Below are 24,519 nucleotides of genomic sequence, written 5' to 3'. Positions count from 1 at the left end.
TTGTTGCTGAAATGTTTAGATTCTTATTATTTTTTTAACTTGATGATGGAAAAACATTATAATCCAATGAACACAAACATCAAAGACAATTCTATTTTTATATGGTATATTAAAATCATTTCTATATCTTTCACACAGTAAATATCTTACGTTTGTTACACTAAATATTTTGGTCCATAAAATCAGTACCCATAGTTGTTCTGAATGTTAAGCCAACCGAAAATGTACAGCAAAAGCTTAACTTGTACACAAAACCATAATTCTTTCATTTAGCCTCTGTACAGATAATTTATACAATTTTTAAAAGTATTTAATCCAAGAATGTTTAATATGAGTGTTAGAAAGAGACCCCCCCCCATTTTGGGGTCCATTCCCCAAGATTCACACACTTATTTTTGCACCTTACAAGGTGACCAATTTCTTCTGTATTTAATGTCAATTTTATTTTTTCTATAAAAAAATATACATGCGTTTCTTCCACACTTTTGAATACAATTGCACAAAGCATCAACTCATTAGTATAACTTAGTCTGGTATGAACACCTACAAATCCACCTAAAATTGTCTTGGAAATACTTTCTAAAACAATAGGGCACATTTCAATATATTCATATTATAATGTTTATCATATTTACTTTCATATTCTCAAATATTTTTTTTTGTACAGTCAATACTAAAAATCAAAAACTTTGAATGATGTAGTTATGTATAATCACAGAATATGGTAATACAGAGATTTTTACAGGCATTGTATAAATTACTGGTTCTTTATTCCCCACACACACGCTCATGCTTTACAAATATATTTACATACTTTAAATGTTCTGTAATAAATGTAATATCGGCTCTTGTAAAATGCACATGATCATATAAAAACTGAAGTAATATAAGAGAGATGTGCTAATTTTCATATTTTAATATTTATCTAAATGTTTCTCACAAAGTTATCAATTAACATATAGGTTAGAATATACAAGTCAATTGGCCCTTGAGATCAGGAACATAAAGGTATAATCTTTGACAAATTTCACATAGAATTCATTAGCTCAAAGTAATGATGAAGATAATATTTACGAAAATACTTCTTCAGCTCTGCTGCTAATGCTATTAGTTATGAAAGTACATTAATAATAATTAAACATAGATAAAGAAGCTTTAATCTATGAGAAAAGCAATGACTAAATGCTGACTTAATATTGATAATATTAGTAACAATACTGCAGTTGATTGTATGCAAGTCATTTAACCAATATTAAACCATGTTGTCTTTCTTTTGCTTTACCTCATAAATATTAATAAAATAGGCCTTGCTTTTCCTTGCCTAATAAAACGTCCATATCGATTTTAAGTAGGCCTAGTAATTGTTTTTGAGTAATACAAAATTGGCATACGACTCATGTAGCCAGGTATTCAATAGATGATTTTGGGTAGTAGTACTTTGTTCCCTGTGACAGTGCGTAAATGAGCACGAGTGGGAAAGTAGGCAACATACTGTACTGAGTGCCGAGTGACATTGACCATTAAAATGTTATTACCTAATTAATATTTATGAGGTGTAGTAACAAGATCTGTGTCAGAACTATGACTTGAGTACTGAATGTAATTGACCAATGAAACATAATTGTATTTATGAGATATAGTAAAATAACATGGTTGTCATCATCATCGTCATCATTATCGTAAAAAATCATTATCCAGGGTTGCTGTAGTGGAACATACCATATTTAAAAAAAACCAAAAAACTTGTATGCATTTATTTCAGTAGTTATTTTAATTCTGTAAATGGCAACTTTCGTTGCTGTAAAAAATGTAATGTAAAAATGAGCAAATAAAATAAAAAATAAATAAAATAAAATTATTCTCATAATTACTTTTGTTGAATTATATAATAGCACCCTGGTTTGCAACCCTTTTTGAAGCTGGGTCCAATTGTCAATTCACCTAAAGTCTTGCAGTTTTTACTAAACATTATTTATCCCTCACCCCACCCCCTGAAAACCCTTTGGACCAGTTTAATAGCCAGCTATATCAGGAGCCAGCTATATCAAGAGCATAGATTCCTTCTCCCAGTAACCCTGATATATTGGGCAAATCAGTATGAAAAGCTCATGATGTGTTTTATTCTTTAGAGAGAGATTTTACTGACCAATCAGATAAAAATATATATATGCTGCCCACAGTAATTTTAATTGTAGGATCATATATAAAATACATATTTTTGTGCCTTTGCTGCATGTCATGGGCATCATGGATACAGTAATTTCTCTGATTTTCATCCAAGAGTTGCAGGTTATGTTAGAGTTAGCTTCAGGAGTTCAAAGGGTTAGGAACCAGTAGCTAAAATGAATTGTATTCTTCAACAAACTTGAACACAAAGCCTTTTTGAGATGCTTGAGCTATAAGTCTCTGACTGTCCAGTAGAAATGTGCTGTACAGAATATGAGTATTCTCTTGTGCCAATTGTAGCATGGTTTGATCCGACACTTTGTCACAGCGCATTAAGCCAAGGTAGTTGAGGTTCAGACACATCTTGGAGATTGCGATGACACCATGGTCTGTTATTTCCTCACACCATCCCACATCTATGTGCTCCAAGTTGCCGGCATACTTCCCAAGACTTAACAAAGCTTGGAGAAAAAAGATTAACCTAAATATTATGTATGGATTTATTATTTGGTCTCCAAATTAATTATGTTGTATGATCATAATGCGATAATAATCATTTAGACAGCAGTACATGGGCACCGCAACTGGTAGCCATAATCGTGGTGCCGGATAAGGCAAGACTTGTTCCGCAAACTTATTTTTTTAAAGATTGCCAGTGCGGGAAAGGGGGGCGGGGGAAAGTAAAAATTTTGTTTTATCATTTTGCCAAAACCATCTAGGCGGAGGAGAAAACTAAAATAACATTTTATTAATGAATTAAACAGTGTAGTATTGAAATTGATAAATGATTTAAATTTATATAATTAAGAAAGAAATATGTATACTGTATCTTATTTCTGGAGATTTCAGGGGAGCAGAGGGCATAACAAAAATAAATATAAAATTGTATTTTTTTTACTAAATTTAAATTTTTTCGTGGTGGAGGGTGATTTATTTTTATTCACAATAACCATTATTGCCAGTCGGCATTTTTGCTTAACAAGGTATAAAAAATCTTGCCTAAATATTAGATATAAACCGTAGGCCCAGTGATAAAGAACCCAGTTCATCAGTCAAGACAAAGAGGGGCTCTAAAATACATTTTACTGGTCCAAACAGCTCCTGCGGTGAACATGAGTAGTTTTCACCAGTTTACCAGGTAGCATTAAGCAGAAGCAAAGGAAGTTAATGAATGAGCTACTAATCCATGCATCAAAGTGTGTTATGAAAGTACATTTTACATTTACCTTCATCAGTGAGCCGACATCCCACTAATAAGAGCTTCTTGATTTCTTTGGCGTAGATGGCAATATGTCTAATGCAGTCATCATCAATACTATGGCACAGACAGAGATTTAATAACTGCAGATGTCGACAGTGATTGACAACATACTTGACAGCAGCTGGTGTCACATTCTTATTGTTACTAATGTCAATTTTGGTTAACGTTGGAATCTGTAAGAGTGAACAAAATGATTATTAAGATTTATAAAAAGTGTAATACTTATATTAATAAACAAGCATAGTGCAGTCGTAACATTTTGTAATAACCCCTGTGTGTGCACTAGACTGGCAATCATTATGTCTAGTTCTATTCCAGCTGCTTTCCTAGTGAAACACATGGCTCAATTGCATATTTAGTAGAAAGTAGTACAATGTTCTAAAAATAACAGAGGCTTGTCTCCCTGTAGATTCTTCTGTTGCACTGCCTCACTCACCACCTTCGCCCTAACCCAAATTTTCCAGGTTACAAAGCTAGAATTTAAAAATTTTACTATAGTGTATATAGTGTGTATATTCAGTTTGTTTACTTATAGAAACTATTATGCTAGACTTAAATGATATTGGGATTGCGAAGTAATGTATAAACATGTTTACATTAAGGATTACTTAATGGAACTTCCACTAAGCCACTTCCCTTGGATGCTAAGGTCTCACGAAACAAAAATTTGTTCATAAACATGTGCCTTTGTGGGACAACACATGCGTTTGTTGGACATGCGTGTATTCCAGGCACTGTTAGGATATCTAAAATACATGGCCAAGGTACAGAAATAACTGTTGCAATGGCACCTAATGTAACTATTGATTACAGATGAACACTCACTTTTGCTAAATGGAAGAAACCATCTGTTGAAAGGGAACATTTGTGTATAGTTAAAGACTGCAGAGACTTGCAGTGTGATGCAAGAGCTTCTACTGATGCATCAGTCACCTGAAACAAAAACAAACAAAAAAAAACAAGTAAATTATAACATTAAGGATCACATAACTGCGAACAATTATTAAACTTACTGGCCAAATTTAGTAAATTGATGCAATTGATCATGCTATTCCATGTATGCCTCGGTTATAGAAAGGTTGACAGACATGAAAGTACTTGCAGTACTATATATATATATATATATATATATATATATATATATGGTCATTGTTGAAAAAAACAGTATTCTGAATATGCCCCTGGGGACCCACAGAGGCCACAGTGTGGGACCTAGCATGGTCAGTTCACTGAGAGACAATTCCCTACTATTTTTGATTAGTGTATCAAGTTCTTTTATCCATGTGCTCATGCACACAACAAGAGATTAAACATCACATTTGAAAAGAATTAATCGACATTGCTGAATTGGCCAATCAACATTGGTGGATGTCAGTGGCCAATCCCAAATAATAATAATAATTGTCGACTTTTATAGCGCATATTGTAGGCACCTCTATGCACTTACATTATTACCCCCAGATCATTGGTCAAGCACATATGGAATACACACTCAAGCCCCATGGGGGAATTCCATAATGTTGCAGCTGTATTCAGTGCAGGCTGTGTTTGAACCTACCAGGTACCCACTTGTACTCCTGGATGAAGAGACAACCGTAGATAAAGTGCCTTGCCCAAGGACACAAGCGACTTGCACAGCGAGAGTTTCGAACCCCTGACCTCAAGGTTGGGAGTCCAAGCCACAACCGATGCGCTAACCACCTCTTTCCAAAGCCCTCATGATTTTTTTGCAATTAAACACAACTTTACACCACAACCCTCATAAGAGACTTGGCTATAGGGCACTGAGGGACCCAAATGACCACCTTCACTCAATATACTAATTTTATATAGTTACCCCTTCATTGTTCTGGAACATAATAAGTTTAATGTTGGTGCACTTGATTGCAAGCACTTGGGTTGATTTGTCTGTTATTTTGCTACACCGATTCAATTGAACATGCTCCAGTTGTTGGCAGCTACATGCTATCTATATATAAAATAAAATATAATTAATGTAAAACTTGCCCAAAATATCTCGATTATACTGTAGAACAAGATTTAATAATGACTTAAATTTATCCATACCCAGATGTCACACTAATTTAGGCCAATTTTGAATTACTTTTTCAGGTGCAAAATTACTGACTTTGGAGCGATCACTTTTTTTTAAACTTAAAAATTAAGTTATCCAAATATTGAGAATAAAACCTTGTTTAGTTCATTTTATTATCAAGTGTATTGTTTAGGTTTTAAAGGAGTGGAGATGAATTAATGTAGTTAAGAAAAGGGCCAAGATTAGAGAAATCTAGTTCTTGACTCCCATTATAATTCATACCATGTTGTATCAAGTAGTAAAGAGAGTGTACAGTACATTTACTAATTGGAATGTACAGTTTCACCTGGTATAACACTTATATAACTTGGCAATTTTTTTCTTTGTTTCAAAGTGCAGAGATATTTTGGTATGACATACAGTAATATAATTTAAAATGTTTTGTCTGTTTTATTGAAGTCTTGATGAGAATACTGTATTGTCCTCCCATCAGTAAAATCTTACAATGGATCTGCTTTATCATCTATTAATGTCCTAATTCATATTAGGATACAGTATATTATATAATGCTGCATGAAAGAGTATTTACATGTACTACAGTATACTGTATATATATAATTTCTACAATACTTTTGGTCTATGAATTCAAGTTTTTAAAGGGGTTTAGGCCCGTATGCTATCCGTAGTGTATTTCCAATTGTTTTGCCTATACTGTATGTTGAAGTATTTACAAGTGTTCAGGCCTACCTTCTGAAGTCCAACATCAGTAATGCCAGTAGAACCTGACAAATTCAGTATCTTCAGACGATGGCATTGATCTGCGATTGATGTGTAGCTCCTGTCGGTGAATCTGGAACACCTGATAAATCATCAACACAACTTAATAATTGTATATCAGTAAGAGTGCATTTATTTGATTGAACCGGAAGCCTGACAAATAGGCCAACATTTTTTCTGTGCCCTTTAATTCCAATATCAGACTGATAGGGTTTTAAGTAAATATGGCAGAATTTTAATACTCTGTTCAAAGGGGATATACTGTAACCAATTAATCAGCTAGGCTTGAGCTTCTGAAGCACTCTTCAGTATATGATGAATATGCCTTAGATGAGTGTTAGAATGTCAGTAAGCCTAGCTACTAATTAGTAGTCATAGCTGAGACCTATGTGATGGGCATTGTATTGCACATTGTACATGTTTATTTTAATAATACATACTGTACTGTATACAGCATTTTCTGTTAATTTCATTTCATTCATTTATAGTTGTGTCAAGTTTGAAGAGTATAGCTACATTTAATAATTAAGTAATTAAATAATTTGTGCATATTTTCCTACACTTTTATAGCACAAAAGAAAAACCTGTTATAATCATAGCAATCTACGGTTAATGAAATGAATAATACTTATATGTACATAGCAATCATAATTCCTAACTGTAGTAAAAAAATAAATATAAAATTAAGGGACAATAATGTTCACACTTTCAATTATGTTGAATTTAGTCAGCCTTTTCCTATATACATTAAAAGACAGAAGTTGCATTTAAACATACCGTAAAATATACAGTGCCCTCAAGTTCGCACACTTGCAAAAAATTGATGCTAATCCAGAATCAGTTATAAGATAACAATCTGCCAGTAAAATGGATGAAATATTGTTGCTAATTGATGTCACACGATCAAGAACATTGTCAGTTATTCGGTAATTCCCGTGCGTATCCTCCAACTTGATGTCACGCCAAAGATCTGGATCCTTACTGACATCATACCAAAGTTTACAGACATACGCTGCATTAGCTAAAATGTCCTGCATTGGCAGATAAGAAAATATATGTACAAGAAGACATCGTGGTAGATGGTTTATAGCTGGCTTATTTGATCCCTCCGCTGTCAAATTTGAAGAAGCTTCCCATACAACCGGTGATTCTTTGGTGTCAGAGTTTTTCTGTTGAACGTGGGATGTGTTAGGTGAGAAGTTGCTGTTACATATTGGTTCATCATCTTTAGAAGGAACCTGATCAGCTTCATGTACAACAATACATGGAGCTTCATTTAATTTGAGTCTTAAATCTCCAAAGTCACTTTTGAATGCGATATCAGAACTAGCTGATGTGGTATTGTCCTTAGGTACTAGTTCTTCAAGGTTTCTTTCTTCCGCTGGTTTGTTATCAGATTTTAAGGTGGAACTTCGAGATCTGGATGTGCAATCCATATAAGAGTACCTACAAAGTTTGTTTGGATTTGACACCTCTTCGATTGAGTTTGGACACAGTATCCTTTTCTCTGGAGAAGCATCACGATTGTGACTCGTCTTTAAAGCCTGAATGGTTAATGAACTAACATCACATGGCTTATTAGCATAAGAATGCTGGTGAGAATATTGATGGGGAGAACTGATGCCTTCGTTGCATTCCTTGACTGTACTTCCTTGCGTCTCACTTCCTTCCTCGATCAAGTTCTGTTCCTTGTCTGGCTTCATCATCACCATCATCATGTTTTTATTTCATGAATGATCTTACTACTAAACACTTGTGACATCACTAACTGCTATGTCATCATTTTCTTTCACAATCAACCAAGTATGACTAGTCCTGTGCTACTGTACCTAAGAATAAAAGCACAGATTAGATATTATATCCAAATGATTTTAGCTATCATAAAAATAATTAAGATTAAATATAAAAATATATAAAGAATAATATTGGTAAAAATGATAATTATATTAATAAAACAAACAATACAATAACAACACTAACAAATTAAATAACAATTCACATACCATAATTATAATAACAATAACAAAATTTAATATAATAACTCTATAGTACATAAACAATTATGTATACTATTATTTATTTATTAATATATTTATTAATATTATAAATAATAAATAACTAAACTATGGTAAATCAACAATTGTGTTTTTATTTATTTATTAATATATTTATGAATATTATAAAAAATAAATAAATAAAACTATGGTATATCAACAATTGTGTATAATATAAGGAAGTTATTCTTTACTGACACATTTACAATCTAATGTATAACATTTTTGGTGTTGGCACCAGTGGTGGCTCCAGAAATTTGCAGACAAGGAGTCCGACGTGTCCGACGGATGGGTCCGAACCAAGGTAAGGATGAAGTCTCGGTCGACAGCTCGGGATAAAAAATCCTTGTTAGGGTTCATGGGGAGAGTTTTTATGGCTCAATTTGGTCCGAAATGTGCTTTTAGACCACAATATTAGGGATTGGCAATAAAAATAGCATTATTTGGATAGGAAAATTTTTTATATTTTTTATTTTCGATCCGACGACCTAGTCATTCTTCGGACAACAGGGGGGTCCAGGTCTGTCCTACAGGTATGCAAATTCCCTAACCCTAAGCCCCCCTCTGTCACCACCACTGGGTGACACTGAAAAGCAAAGATATTTAAACTATAAATAGGCCATGACAAATAATATATTTTCACACAATATCATTTTAAATACATAGGTTGTTTTAGCAATACATACACTTGTATTTACTGTATTTCTTAAATTTAGAGTGGATAGTATGACAAATCATTTTCTATATCTGTTTTACATTTCATATATTTCAGATGTACTGTAGTATATTCAGAAGGTTCCTTCTTTCTAGAGTTTTATTTATTTAATGAGTAATGGCTGCTCTCAAAATTTCAACCTTATTTACCTTTACAGGTACTTCAAATCAGCATAAATCCATATAATATGGATGCATGTAATTTTATGAAAAGTATAAGTTAACCACAGTATAGTGAAAGATAGGTCAAGGAGGGACTTGAATCTAAATTGTCATGGTGACAATTAATTTACTGTTGTACAAAAAAACAAGACTAAAACATTAGAAGCATAAACTTCTGAGTCAGCATTATTATAGCTATTGGAAGAGATACAGATACCAACATAGATTACAGTAAGATACTACAACCACCCACTCAAATAGAAAATGGAATATCCTGTCCACATTGTTAAATACTTTACTTAAAAATACTTCATAGTAGAATTCATTATTCTTACAATTTTTTTATATGGCTAGGAATCATTTAAATGATTTATTTAGCAAGGCAGGTGGATGTAGTGATCTTGAATAGCAAAGGCAAGTTTAATAGTAAAGCTTACTCCATACAAAACCATTGATTTAGTAATATACTGCAGTACCATTTATACCTATGTACTCTAGACTCAAAAGAATGGTGAGCTGAGATGTTTTTTACACTTTCCAAACCAAGTAAAATCTAATGTGAATGTGCTCACAAGCGAATTTACCTAACAAATTTGGAAAAAAAAAGAATTAATACTTAAATTCCAGTCTAGGGACTCAACCTTCTATCACTATCAAAATGGAATTGCTACTACTGTATTTTAATATTATAGCTACTTTATTTGTACAGTACCTGAAAATGAAAGTGTTTATGTGACTAATCTCTAATTTTAGGTAAATCAGAGGAAATACATACGAACCAGTGCAGAAGTGGCAATTGCATGTTATAGTGACATCAACCTTGTATGTGTAGTGCAAACGGTTTCTTCCCATTCATAAACTGTATGCAGATCTGACGTCATTCACTCTTATCGTAGCGCTACTAAACTCTAATCCTTATTCCATTCTAAACAAAAATAAAACTGCATTGTCATGGTAATGTCATTTTTCTTCAGAGTACCCCTCCATTTATTATCTATCAGAAGTGTGATGTCATAATATATTTTGAGGGTGACCCTCCATTCCCTGTAGACAGCAGTGTCATGATTGTATTATTGGGACTCTTCCATTAATATTACCAGACGAGAACTGATGAGTAAGGTCTTTTCACTATCATTAGTAATCACTTAACCAGTATACAAAACATTATTTGTGCTAAATGCATTCTAAATTAGTGTTTGCTATGATAGTGTTTGCTATGATAGTGTTTTGAAGTGTAATTTTGTTTAATTGAATTGTAATATTAAATTATGTTTTTATAAACTTTTAATTGTAAATAGAACCCCAATTCAGCCTTTGGCAGCTATGGACTTTTTTTTGTATAATTTTGATTTTGAATATTGAATAAAGATACCGAGATATATATTAGGAAATTATGAATTTTTATAACAAAAAATAAAAATATAGGATAGCCCTAACACCAATGCTGAATTAAAGGGGCCCTCAACAAATACAAATATTACATTGTAGTTGTATAGGATAAAGTATATAAAGATATCAATATAATTATAAATACGTTTTTTAAAATGACGAATAATAATAAAAATATAAAAGTAATAATAAAAATTCAATATTGACTTTTACATGTAAAAGTAATGTATGAGTCTTGAATTGTTGAGGACCCTAATCACATGGGTTTGCTTGAAGACTCTTACAATACCTAGATACTGTTGGTGTTAAGTCCTTCTAAAAAATCTCAAAACCTGGAACCTATGTCTTTCGCATTTGCATACCATTCAGTATGATTTTTAACCAATTTACAGTATTTTTCTGGTGTTCTACCAACACTTTTTAACATCAATAATATGCACAGCTTGTAACGCTTCAAAGAAGCCATACTTTCCTATACTTCTGTAAATTTCATTCCCTATAGTATGTCCAATAAACAATGAAAGTGCAATTGACTCTCACTTTGGATTGTGTCTATTCAATTAAAACCTAAACATATACTGGAGTCAACTTTTCTGGCCCAAATATGGCACCTGTAGAAATATTTTTGAACAGTGATATTTATAAGAACAGGAAAGTAAGATTAACTCCCAGGAAATCAGTTACAAAATGGATTGCAGTACAGAAACTGATTTGTTAGAAACTGGTTATTCAGTACTGTTTCACTTTTTAAAAAGTACAAAAATACATCTACTGTAAGCAATGTTTGAGTTTTTATTTAAGTTAGGACAATGAAATCAAGGTTCTGATTCACTGTACAATTTGTCATTTTTATTATATTCACTTAAGTAATTATTTCTAATGACATTCAAATGCCTAGAGCACAGGTGGGCAAAGTGTGGCCCACAGATCACAGGCAGCCTGATGGAAATAATTTTACGAGTACAGATGTTATTCCCCTGATGATGATTGAAGCAATTTAATCGAAACATTCTCAACAAAAACAAGTTCTTCTCAGAACAAACTACAGGATGCGGTATACCGTATATTGCAAGCATTTAATATATTATAACATTTCTTCACCGTGCAAACCTTTGAACAAAATTTTTGTGTGGGCCAGCCTATCATCTTCGACTAGAAAACCCATTGTTGTTATTGTCCGACACCAAACATTAGTTAAAAACTAAAATTAAAACTAAACACAAAGCAGTAAAAAAAGGAGTGTACCATAATACTTATGAAGGTTTTTGCAAGCACATTATAATCATAAAATTTTCACCATAAGCTTGCATGTGGCCGACAGTGTTAATTTTAAAAATCAGTTTGGCCCTCCAATCGATATTTATGCTCACCCTGCCTAAGAAGGATAAGTTTTTCATGTAAATCGCACTCCATCCTGCCACATCAGTTCTGTCAGAGCTCAGAACTGCTCTTTATATTATTGCAAGGCTCTATTTATCAAGTAAAGTGAAGTGCAATTGAACTGTAACTTGATGGCTAAGCTGGTTGCTTTCCAATGCCAAGGTTCTGAATTCAAACCCTGCTATTGTCAGTGTTACATCCCCCACCCCTCACCTGTCATCGAACCCCCACTTTACCTTTGCTCCCCATTTTCAGACTCCTAAATACTGTATGCTACTAGCCACTAGCTCCGTTCCCTAATCCTCATTTAATGAGACTGAGTTTATAAACATTGAGACTATATTATATAATAAAATATGAAATTTAATAACTGATCAGGAAGAACAAGCAACTTTATTAAAATCTCCAAGTAAAACAATGTTTTTAAACCCAACTACAAATGATGACTGAATTGATTAAAAGTGGATTGAATTTCTTTGGTGAAAGATACACCCAAAACATCTGGCCAAAATCTAAATACTGAAAAACTTTCATATTATAAATTATATTCAGACACCATGCATCAATTCCATATTCACATAATTACTGCACGCTATACATCACTTTCAATGTTTAGATTACAAAATGGTCACACCTGAGGGCGCACTTCAGTAATAGGCAAGAGATCAGCAGTGAAGTACGAATAATACACAAAAATTTTAGGATCTACTGGATCATTCTTTTTGTTGTTCAAGAAATGTGAAAGGTACATGGATAAAATTCAGATGACATCGAATATAATTATTAAGAACTTATAAATATAAATAATAATTTTGCTTTTTTCAGCCCTGAATTATTTAAAGTTTGCATTTTGTCGAGTTAATTTTAATGGTCGGAGGCACAAATATTTTTTTCCAGGCCTTAAAGTCACTTTGCTGAATTCCTAATAAATAGTTTTCTACAATTAAATGTATCAGACAGAAATCTTGGACACTAATACATGAAGTTGCTAAAACAACATTCTAGTGTGGATTTCCTGAAAAAGAAGGTTTTCCATTGACAATTGCATTGGACAATTGGAATGCACTTTCAAATGAAGTTGTAACAGCCCCCTCTTTCTATGTGTTTGAAAATAGACTAGATAAATTCTGGAAGGATCAACCAGTTAAGTTTGACCATACTGTAAAGCAAGTATCGAAAATTCCAGGATGAACCAATTTGGACCTGGACATAGAGGACTTTTAGTCCTGCATGCAGTACGTCACCTAGTAAACTTAAGTATGAGAAACATGGCAAATCGTAACAATCAAGATTTGTTTGGGAATTCTGAATGCAACAATTCAAATTATACGGACGTTTTTAAACAAGCAAATTTCCAGGACAATTCCAGGACATTCAAGGTCAAATTTTCAAAAGTGTGAGCCAGCCAGCCATGACGTCACGACAATAGTATGAGACGTTATTTTGTGCGAGGTATCGGCTGAGATTTGTGGAGTACAATTCAAAAAACAACTAAAGGTCTATGAATTATTGTGATGTTAAATAGACAATGTTAGCTATCAAGGAGCGACGTTGTTTTTCATTGGGACCTTCGTCCCTTCAAGGCTAGGCCCATCCTAGCTAGTCTAGGCCAAGATTGGGATAAGGCTAGCGCAACATGCGGACGTTGGTACGTGTAGGTTAGTCTACAAACGTCGCCTAAAGTAATTGATTTTACCCGGCAGAACGAAAGAAGGAAACTCCGCTTTTCAGTCGTCTTAGGCCCTTGTTTTTTGACAAACAATGACCTTTCAGAGGTCAAACTGCTGTCAAGATATGAATTGGCTGCTTCGCAGCAACTATACTGTATTATTTATTACTATTAAGCCTAACATTATTATTAATATATAGACCTTAATTGTAGGCCTACAACTTTTATAATAAACTGCCTTTTGATAATTAACTGCCTTGCGCTGGATAGGGCAGTACAAAGACTTGACCTGATTCTCTCAAGATAATTGTGGGAACCACTTGTAAGAACGTTTCTCATTCAATTTACTGTTACTAGGCAACTTGTAGTAATGCAATTATTGGTAAATGATCAAATTTCCAGGACATTCAAGGACAATATTAAATTTCCAGGACTTTCCAGTACTGGAAAATGCTCATTTGTTTTTCCAGGAAATTCAAGGAATTTAAGGACGCGTACGAACCCTGTATTTAAATCAATGTAGTCATAACCTTGTGAAAATCTGGTGACAATATAACATACCTACCAGTTAGTTCTGTCATTACAAAATTAAAAAACGAAAATTGACTCTATTTTTAAAGGCCTAAAAGTTTCAATGTACTTATTTTAAGTTTCTTGTTTTTGTGTGAAGTAAATGCATGGTTGATACGATAACAACTGCAGTGTCACAATTCTGTACATGAAACTCTCATTTTTAGAAACTGATAATTTGTAGATCAAGCAATTGGTTAAAAAAAAAAAAACCCGAAAAAAGCAGCTTGTTTGCACTCTGAATTTATTGGGTAAAATTATGGAGATGTCTACTGTACCAAAAAAATAATTGGAAAGGTTCTGCTACCTTGTAAATTTTATAAATACATTAATATATAATAGGTAGGCCAACAGATAAATTAACACTACTTAGGCCTAGTATCTAATAAAAAGAAGCCTATCTATACTACAGTTACACTAGCTCTATCTAGGCCTACCAAAGGCTATCTATTTCTATGTTAATAACAGACATAAATCATGATCCAGGCATTGCTTGAAATATAATTGTAAAATCAAACAGGAAAATTACAGTTCAGTAGGCTAGGCCTAGCCTTCACAAGAAAATGTTTTTGGTGCAGTCAATTTTTAAATATGCTAGGCTAGGCTACGGCCTAGCTAGCTAGGATAGGCCTGTATCTATAGGCCTAGCTAGGCCTATCTATCATTCTATCTATCTATCTAGCCTGCCTACACCTACCTAGCTAGGCCTAGGCTAGGTCCTTAGCTTAGTTAGGCTAGGCTAGCCACACGACGGGTGATGCTTATCAATAGTTAAAAATAAGATAATTGCTTAAAAGTCTGACCCCAGATATATATAGCCTAAACATTTGTGAGATACAAATAAATTTTGAAACTTCAATATATAACAATTACCAATCTATTACTACACAAGGAATATCAGAAATCCCAGCGCACCAGAAAGTCTCTTCTATACTTAAGCATCTTAACCTTGACATAGGTTCAAAGTTCAAAATGTGTTTACAAACTTTAAAAACGCGTTACATCTTTAAACCCGGAAGTTTTTAATTCTGTGCTTGCATGCTTCCGCAAAAAAGTAAGGATTAGTGTTCACAGGCCCACAGGCTCAACAATTGATACTAAAAGTAACTAAGCCTACGCCCTCTTCTGGCACAGCCTGTAGGTCGGCTCGGCAACATACTGGTCGGCTAGATTTAGGAACTGGTTATAAGTTCGTACAAAATTTTGTTTATCAGTTATTGTGATATTTCATCAATATTTGTATAGTTAAGGTAAGTCAATTAACTTCTTTATATCAGTCACAAAAGCTGATCATTTATCGAATGACAGAAGATGAGACTTCAGAACCTATATCACCACAAGTAATTTCCATATGAATAGGCAGGCTGTAACAATTGAGAAAGCTGTTCACAATGGACGTCTATGCGCCCGATGTTTGTTTCCAAGGCTGCCGCTTCGAACGCTATCATTTTTAAAACCAGTCGTCTTTAACACCAAATATAATCATTTTGTATTTTATTTATATTTTTTGTTTATATCGTAAGCTAGCGACTAAAATGACAGAATCAAATTCTGGCGGTAAACAACTTGGAAAAATGGCTTTTGGGAGGAAAAAGAGATCATCGAAACAACTATCGCTTATTCACCAGGAGGAAACAATGTTTGTTGACCCTAACACTCCTGACTACACCCATACACTATTAAGTGATGAAGAAGATGGGAAAGAACAAGTTAGCCTTCTTGAACTCTCCAATGCTTCCAGCTTATTTAACGAGCTTAATGAGAGTTTTTCAAGACATTCAAATGTGGTTAGAAAATCATTTTAATACTGTTTTCCGTGTGATCCTTCCATTCCATAATAATAACATTTTGCCTTTCCTCCACTTGTGCTTTGTCAATTGCTGTGCTTTTTACACCACCGTCTACAGGCCTGTAGCGTGTTGTGGGGTGGGGGGGTTCCGCATTTAAAAACGAAAAATTGATATTCGTAGATATATTTACAATGTTCTCCAGAGTATCGGAGATCATACAAGCCAAATGGCCCACTTCCCACTGAAACAAACCTCCCACAAATTAAGTCAAGCTACGGGCCTGATCTACGTCATCATCTCCTATCTATACGCTTGACTAGACTCTGCATTTTTGGGGCATCAACATTTCATAACTCAGAATTTTTTATAACTCTGCTGGGACTTCCTTGCAATGAATGTCTTGTGGAATGTCTAGTAGCAAAGTTTACAAAAAGTTTAGGTTACGAAATGTCTGTCACCTGTATTTTTGAAGTCATTGCATAGGTGTCATACTTTTTGCACTTGCTGTTTTCATTCTTCGTATTTGTACATAGTAGAATATGTGTCCTTGCAATCTCTGTAGTCCACTTAGAGGTTTCTTTTACCCGCTGCCAGGGAATGTCACTGGTTGGGATATTAACATCTAATTTGAATAACAAATAAACACCAACATTTAAAGATGTGCAGGCTGTCCCAAATTATTTTTTGTTGCCATTTGACATCATTATACTACTGTATATCTGTAGATCTAACCTCAGTGGCTTTCAGGATATAACTTAACATACAGTAGAAGGAATTTATGCAATTTTGAATATAGTTGAAATAGATATGTACATTATAAAAAAAAAAGCTAATTTGCATTGGTAAGTACTGGAGAACTGGTATGTATACCATCTGGGCTATGAGCTGACCATCTGGGGTGGGGACTTAAGTCCCTGTCACACCAATTCTCTCGATATCAGCCACGACTCAGGCCATACAGTATGTTTAAAAACATTTTCAGAACAGCTAAAAAAAATACCAATTTGCTTTTATGTCAACATTTGTATAACTATAAGGGATTTCCATTCATTGTCTGTTCAGATTTGGCATTCATTGTCTGTTTTCATCTTCCCTTCATTTCTTGTCTCCATAGAGATTTAATATTGAAACTGAGCTCCTTCCCAACATTTTGTTGATTATAGATTTAAATTTCTGTTCTGCACGTTCCAATTGTCTTAAATTCACTGGGGTTTCTTTCACCATTTCCCATATAGTTTTAATGATTTACCTAAATTGATGTCAGAGAAAAAACCATTGATTATCCTACATACTGTATAGTACAACAACATCTACCGTAATTTCAATCTATGCCTTTGATATGAATTAATATTTTTTTGAGAAACTACTATAAATGTAAACATTTTTTGTGGCTTTTCTTTTGATCCTTTTAAATTTTTTCCAATTTTTCCTTGTAAAAATATATTGATAAATTAATATTATAATTGTATATATTTTAATTGAAATTCTCAATTTGTATTTTTTGTAACTGATTGATATTGTAATTGTCCTTTTGTAGCATTTTTTTTAAGGCTGTGATTAAGTTCTCTTTTAAAGCAATCCTCAGGCCCTGTTTTGATGCTACTGTAAATTATATTTCATGTTTCAAGTGTTTCATATTTTCATGTTACTCTATGTTTTTATTGTTTGTGCCTTGAAATAACTAAAAATAAATAAGAAAAAATTATTAGGAAATGAAAATTATGATCAACCACCCATCTTCTTTTGCTTCCATTTTTGTCTCATAAATACTTTGTCAGACATGTCCAATGTCTTTCCTTTCAATTCTAAAGCTAATTTAGTAGTAATAAAAAAAATGCAGTAGAAACGGAATAGGACTACTGTATGCTATGACACACAGGGTTGTAGCTACAGTACAGAAAACTAAGGGTGGGTGATAACATTGGTGAACAACTAATCAGAGTCGATTTTAAGGAAAAGCAAGGGGATAAAAAAAGGTGGGTGGAGGGCCATGAAATTATCTTTAGACTGGGTGGAGAACTTCAAGGCTGGGTGGCCCCCACCCACCTCCGCCCATCATAACTACATATCCCTGGACACACAAATACACAAAGTTAGACTACTGTAGGCAACTACTATACTTACTACATTTACCCTCAACATTTATGTATAAAAATTAGTTATGAAAAGAACAAAATGAAAGTAGTCAGATCAATGGAGTATTGTTCTGATACAACTGTAAAAAGTGAATCTATAATTGTGATTGCTGATAGAATTATCAGGTTTACAGGTGACCTTATTTTGGATGGTTGCTTATCTCTGTACAAAATGGTCAGTGGATATTTTAACAGTTAGTAAGTACAGTACAGGCAGAGCCGTAGATAGAGAGAGTTTGGCCAACTTGGCGCATGGACGCCATGTCGTTACCAAACAGCCCAGGCGCATGCACGCGTATAGCTTTAATGTTTTGTTTTGGTGACAACATGGCCGGTGTAAGTCATGTGATTGCGATCCACCCAATCACGTGCGCATATATCGAATCCCGTGAAACAGAGTTGGCCAACTCTCTCTATCTACGGCTCTAAATACAGGTATGCCTAGCATTTTTGGGATAATTACTTTAGTGAGGGCACACTCACACCTTAAGGATAGGAATGTTGGAGGAATACTGTAAAAGGTATTAAATAAACATACATCTCCTGCCTCTTATCTTTGGAATGACTACCTCCATTAGGTCATCTACTGCACCTGTATTAATTAAATCATTTAAATCTGCTCTTAAAGAGTCTTAAAACTCATCTCTCTAACAACTTGCCTTAACACACAATACACTTTTTTTTTTTAAATTCACATTTTGAAATTGGCACAATCTTTTAAAAATTATCCCCAGTAAATTTGTGTCTCCACAAATGAGGTATCCAAATAACTAAATGCCTACAGTATGATAGATCGGACAAAAACCAACATTTCAATTTCAATTTCAAGTTTACTTTCTTTTTCTTTACGGATCTGGCTACCAAGGCTCATCATTTGGTAAATTACAGTATTGAGAATGTAGAGTTGTCTTTGCTTGTGGAAAATAAAGATTGTTCTTTTAGCATAGTACTACTGTAATGACTGGAATTGGAAGGCAAGCATTTCATCCAAGGAGCCATAGATGTTGTTAGCTCTCCCCTATCTTTTCATCTCAATATATATTTATAGATTATTTTTTTAAATATTTGAACAAGTATGCAATGATAATTTTTAAAACAATTCTTCAACAGCCTTCCTTTCTTCATTACTGTATTTGTCATTATTTGTTGCTATTTTAATTAAGAAAAAAGGATGTTAGTCACACATCGACATACTGTAGCCAAACAGCTGTGTGAGTATTGTACAGTACCTTATTTACTATGTTGAACTCTTATATTTGGCATTGTTTACACTTAATAAATTGAGTAGCCCATGCATTGGACATTAAGATTTTATATGGTGGCATGAGATTGTAACACAGGACCCTCTGAAAAAATGTTTCCAACCGTATCTATATTTCAATATAGTACGAATAATGAATGTACTGTACAGTATCTATACAATGTGGAAAATACTGTGCAATAAGTACTGGTATTTGAAACTAAGTGTATGACTTTTTACAATATTTATCTGTTGATATGTTCCAAGTGATAATTTTCCATGAAAAGTTATAATTAAGTTTGATTATAACTTGCATACAATTGGCTGAATACATTTCAAAGGGTGTTATTTACATGGAGTCCTTAAAAGAGAACTAGCAAAATGATTTTTGTTCTAAAGGAGATTTTTGATATGCCATTAATAATAAAATCAACCTTAAAATCGTTTTATTATATACGTTATTTTACCGTGACGTAACAGGCGAAAAGAAGTAACAAAAGATCGTGTAAATAGTGCTGCGTAGGGTATCCGCCACGTACGATCTTTGCGTGCATGCTGTAACCATGGTTTTAACTTGCTGATGCATATCAAGTCATAGGCCTATATAACTGCATCAGCGGTTGTCAACAAGAGTTACAGCCATGGTTACAGCATGCACGCAAAGATCGTACGCGGCGGATAACCTACGCAGTTTTATTTACACGATCTTTGTCACTTTTTTCGCCAGTGACGTCACGATTAAATCGTATATAATGGCCTATAACTTCATAAACTATTGCCAGAAAACGATCTTAAGGTTGATTCTATTATTAATGGCATATCAAAAATCCCATCCAGAAAATCATTTTCCTAGTTACTCTTTTAAGTGTAACATGCGTGATTTCAAATGGTGTTATTTCAAGGTGTGCTTAAGTGCAACATGCGTGATATCAAAGTGTGTTATTTACAGTACATGGAGACCTTAAATGTAGCATGCGTGAATACACAACACAACAGCTTGGAATTTATGCTCTTGGAAAACAATTTATTTCATTGTACTGTATACCTCCGTTACAGTGTATTGTACTTATTAATATTATGATCACACTGACCCATGTAACTACAGACCTATATCTATTTTGCCTGCTATATCCAAGCTGTTAGAAAGAAGTGTATTTGATCAGTTATACCCTTATTTAGAAAAAGAAAAGTTGATTTATGAAAACCAGTCTAGATTTAGGCCAAACTTTTCTACTGCTTCAGCATTAATTAATATTATACAGAGGATTGGATAGAGGCGATTGATTCAGGAAAATATATTGAACTCATAATGTTTGATCTTATAAAAGCTTTTGAGACGGTCGATCACGAAATTTTAATTAAAAAGCTAGAACATTTTTGTCTTGACAAAAATGTCATAAGTTGGTTTAAAAGCTACTTAAGAAACCGTATCCAAATTACTAATGTTAATAATGCCTCATCCAGTAAAGATAGTAGTGTTTGTGGAGTACCCCAGGGGTCAATCCTAGGGCCTTTGTTATTTTTACTGTATATTAATGATCTTTCTAAAATTGTACCAAATGTAAAAATTAGGATGTATGCGGATGATACTGCTCTGTATTTAGCATCTGATAATGTGAAAGAAATGTCTGATAAAATTAATATTGATCTCCACAACATTGCAAACTGGTTGTATTGTAACAAATTAAACTTAAATATCAATAAAACAGAATTCATGGTAATTGGAACACACCAAAAATTGGAAAAAAATGAGTTAAATTTGAAAATTGAAGGTACATGCCTAAAAGAGTTCATCAATGTAAACATTTAGGTATTGTAATTGATGAGCATCTTTCATGGACAAAACAAATTGAACATGTTAAATATAAAATATTACCAGGCCTTTTTTATCTTAAGAAATCTAGTGAAATTGTTCCAAAATCCATTCAATGCACACTTTACAAAACTATTACTGCCCCACACTTCCAGTATTGTAATGTTGTCTGGGGAAGGTGTAATAGTACTTTAAGTAAAAAGCTACAGGTTTTACAAAATAGAGCTGCCAAAATTATTACAAAGATGTCCAGTTATGATTCAAGCTCTGCAGCTCCCAAAAAATTAAACTGGAACAGGCTTGATACAAACCAGTTTCACAATGAAGCTATTACAATGTACAAGATTATGAATAATATAAGCCCACAATATCTTATTAACAGATTCAGTTCTAAAGAAAACCCACATAATACCAGATCTAAAGACAAACTTTATCTATGCAAACCTCGAACTGAATACAAAAAGAAAAGTTTCACCTATCATGGATCAAAATTATGGAATTCATTATCAGAAGAAGTAAAAAATGCTAAAGATTTAAAGAGTTTTAAAAATATTGTGTCAAACCTGACCAGTTTTTGAAACCACAGATTTTATTATTTCAAATTTGAAATTGTTTAAAAGTTAGTATTTAGTTCCTAATTTTTGCAGTTGGTAGGTTTTTACTTTTCCATGTTTGTTTTCCCTTTCTTTTATCATATCAGTAGTTTAAGTACACGGCCTCTTGGAAGACCAACCTTTGTAAAAAGATTGAAATGAGTATCCGTGGATAAATAAAGTTATTATTATTATTATTATTATTATTATTATGATTACTGTATAAATGTCCAGTCACTCGTTGCAAATCCTCTTTCAGAGATAATGGCCAAAACATGCTGGAATGTCACAATTTTGGAAATCATAGCACTAAGCTAACCTTTATATATCTATACATCACGTTATGGTGTTATTTTCCCCATTTTCAATGTTAGAACAATAATTTTTAACGGTTCGGTATATGGTTCCTGCCTAAGAAATGCCCAAAATCGTAAACTTTGAAGGCTGATTTCTCAAATATTGTTCTTTAAATAGCTGTATGTTTAAATGCCTGTAACTTCATAACGAAATATCAGATTTAAATGATTCTTTTTTTACCATTTATCGCTCATTTTACTGTTTAGCCCTGTATTAATAACTAAAAATCAATTTTTGCGACAAGTGACTAGTTTGGCTTGTCTTTGCCACAAATAAATTTCTCGATTACTATAGTTGAGCTACAGTACAATCAATCTTATTACAGTACATGTTAAATATAATTACAGTACTGTATTCAGCAGACCTGCCAAGTTTATGGGAAAAAAGATGCTGGATACACTTTACATAGGGAAGTCCACACTACCTCAGACATACAGTAAGACGGTTGTGGCTGTGGTGAGAAAAACTTTAAAGAATACAGTATGGCTCCTCTAGGTGGCCCTAAATGCATATTTAAAGACTGTTAGCACTGTAACAAAATTACCATAATACTATAGGAAATTCATTTCTTCGTACATTTATTTTGTAGAAGACCGAGTACAGTACAGTATATTTCACTATTGTCGTTTGCATGAACTTATGCAGTATTAAAGAAATGTGTGACTTTTAACTACTGTACCTTTTACAACTGCAGACATGACCGCTGGAAAATAAGTTTTGCATGACTTTCATGCTATATGTGGGACACTTGATCACTAGTCAATGATTATATGACAGTGAAAATATAATTGATGTGATTTTTATCACCAACTTCTGTTTGTATTGAAGTTGTCAGTTCACATTGATTATCCTTGTTTGTAGTGTAAATATCTAAAAATTTGACCAGTGTTGGCTATAGTACTTTATGATCGTCTTACATCTAGCTATCTCAAATAGTGACATTCTTTATTTGAATTGCTTTTGAAACCATGTACAGTAAATATTTGTCAGTGTTGTGTCTGAAACTCTCAAAGTTTGTCATAGAGAAAAACGATAAAACAAATTACTGTATTAACTTCCTGTAAGGCAGATTAATCACAGTTTTTAGACCTTCAGGACCAACTGGCCAATTGTAGGGTCTAATTTACAACTCATGTGCTTTCAGAATATTTAATAAAAATTGGGGGTCACATTTCATCCTAAAGAGCTGTAACTGTTTAAAATTAGGCCAGATTTTAGCAAAATTTCACTGTATATCGGCACAAATGCGCTCAAAGGTCACTATGTTTGATGCGTGCGTACGCCATTGTTATTGGCCATAGAGTGATTGAAAAGATTGGAAACTTGTCAAAACAATGTCAGGAACCAAAAATGGGACAAAAATTAATTTCTAGTTTCTATACGTGCTGCGCACGTAAAAATGTGCATGCGTAGTAGTAAATTTCAAAAAATTTTGAAATGCTCAAAATGGCCTGAAACGTGCTCTAATTTAATCTAAATGTGATTTCGAGCATTTTAAAAGTTTGACGCACGCGTTATGACGCGCACGCGTAAAATTAGGGTAAGTTACGTTTAACATTGACTTGACGTTAATGCTCAATTAATACGATTTCGAAATGGCAATTGGTTAGGCTGATATAATCAATAATGTAAAAACGCAAAATTGCACGTAGATGACGTCACGCATAACTGCGCACTTTGAAAACCTTATTGTGACTATTCCATGCCAAGCTAAATGTTTGTTGAAGCGTGCATGTATGAATCTCGTGCCAATTTTTAGATATCGTGCTAACAAGAAATGGAAAAAAAAAAGATCTCTGACAATAACAAGAGGTGATCCTCTTACTTTTCCTTTCTTATTGCCTTATATTTTCTCTTATTTTTCTTTCATTTATTTCCTTATCCTTTTTTCCTTTTCCTATTATATGTTCCAAATCATTTCTTTCCTTTTCCTTTCTAGTAATGGGACACTTTTTGGTCCCAAAGGTGTCCCCTTAATAGGGGCTCTAAATTACTATACAGGTAGCTTATTAAAAAATAATATACTGTACAGTATCATTTAATTTGAATTTGAATCATATTTGTTTAAATCATTCTGTCTGTTTAGATCTATTACACTTTTTACATAATTCAAACAATTTTAATTGCTTGCTCTGTACAGTACAGTATATAATGAATGATATAATGAAAAATATAAGAAAGAAGAAAAGAAAATATTTTTCTCAAAAAAATTAACAGCAAAAAATAAAAAAATAGCAAAAGCTAAATTGATTCGATGTGTGTCTTCTTATTTCAAGTTGACATTTTCAGAGATCCCAAGTTTGAAAACCAAAAAATAGGGAGATTTTTTTCGTGAAGCGATCGCCTCCTGTAGCGACGCGCTGTGACGCCTTACGACGCGCTGTGCAACATGAAAGTATTACACAAAATGAAGA

The 24,519-nt window shown here is 33.4% G+C and overlaps 2 protein-coding genes across 8 annotated transcripts in view; one reads left to right on the top strand and one right to left on the bottom strand.

The window, feature by feature from the left end:
- Positions 1 to 92: 92 nt before the first annotated feature.
- On the bottom strand, positions 93 to 15,214 carry LOC117108023 (F-box/LRR-repeat protein 17-like). Of its 4 annotated transcripts, none has more exons than XM_033249864.1 (8): positions 15,093 to 15,214; positions 9,949 to 10,094; positions 7,017 to 8,068; positions 6,210 to 6,321; positions 5,265 to 5,396; positions 4,253 to 4,360; positions 3,393 to 3,600; positions 93 to 2,627 (listed from the first exon to the last, which is right to left on the bottom strand). In XM_033249864.1, exons 3-8 carry the CDS (start codon positions 7,955 to 7,957, stop codon positions 2,338 to 2,340), a joined length of 1,791 nt encoding a protein of 596 aa, XP_033105755.1. In that variant the 5' UTR covers positions 7,958 to 8,068; positions 9,949 to 10,094; positions 15,093 to 15,214; the 3' UTR covers positions 93 to 2,337. The 4 variants fall into 4 exon arrangements, with proteins under 4 accessions (XP_033105755.1, XP_033105754.1, XP_033105752.1 ...); XM_033249863.1 differs by having other exon boundaries at positions 9,945 to 10,094; positions 15,051 to 15,193; XM_033249861.1 differs by having other exon boundaries at positions 15,051 to 15,193.
- Positions 15,215 to 15,273: 59 nt separating this feature from the next.
- Positions 15,274 to 24,519, top strand: part of LOC117108020 (tyrosine-protein kinase Fer-like) — a 37,690-nt gene continuing 28,444 nt past the window's right edge. Inside the window, exons 1-2 of one of the 4 annotated variants that reach the window (XM_033249857.1) lie at positions 15,274 to 15,427; positions 15,705 to 15,964. In XM_033249857.1, coding sequence (XP_033105748.1) covers positions 15,713 to 15,964 — 252 coding nt within the window. In that variant the 5' untranslated portion in view covers positions 15,274 to 15,427; positions 15,705 to 15,712. Of the gene's footprint in view, positions 15,428 to 15,700; positions 15,965 to 24,519 lie in introns of all 4 variants that reach the window. The other 3 variants (XM_033249856.1, XM_033249858.1, XM_033249859.1) reach the window with 3 other exon arrangements.

This window comes from Anneissia japonica, unplaced genomic scaffold (genome assembly GCF_011630105.1).
Source record: "Anneissia japonica isolate Jap-2015-1 unplaced genomic scaffold, ASM1163010v1 scaffold287960_len3192837_cov198, whole genome shotgun sequence".
NCBI classification, from domain to species: Eukaryota; Metazoa; Echinodermata; class Crinoidea; order Comatulida; family Comatulidae; genus Anneissia; species Anneissia japonica.
This window is presented reverse-complemented; position numbering and strand designations above follow the sequence as displayed.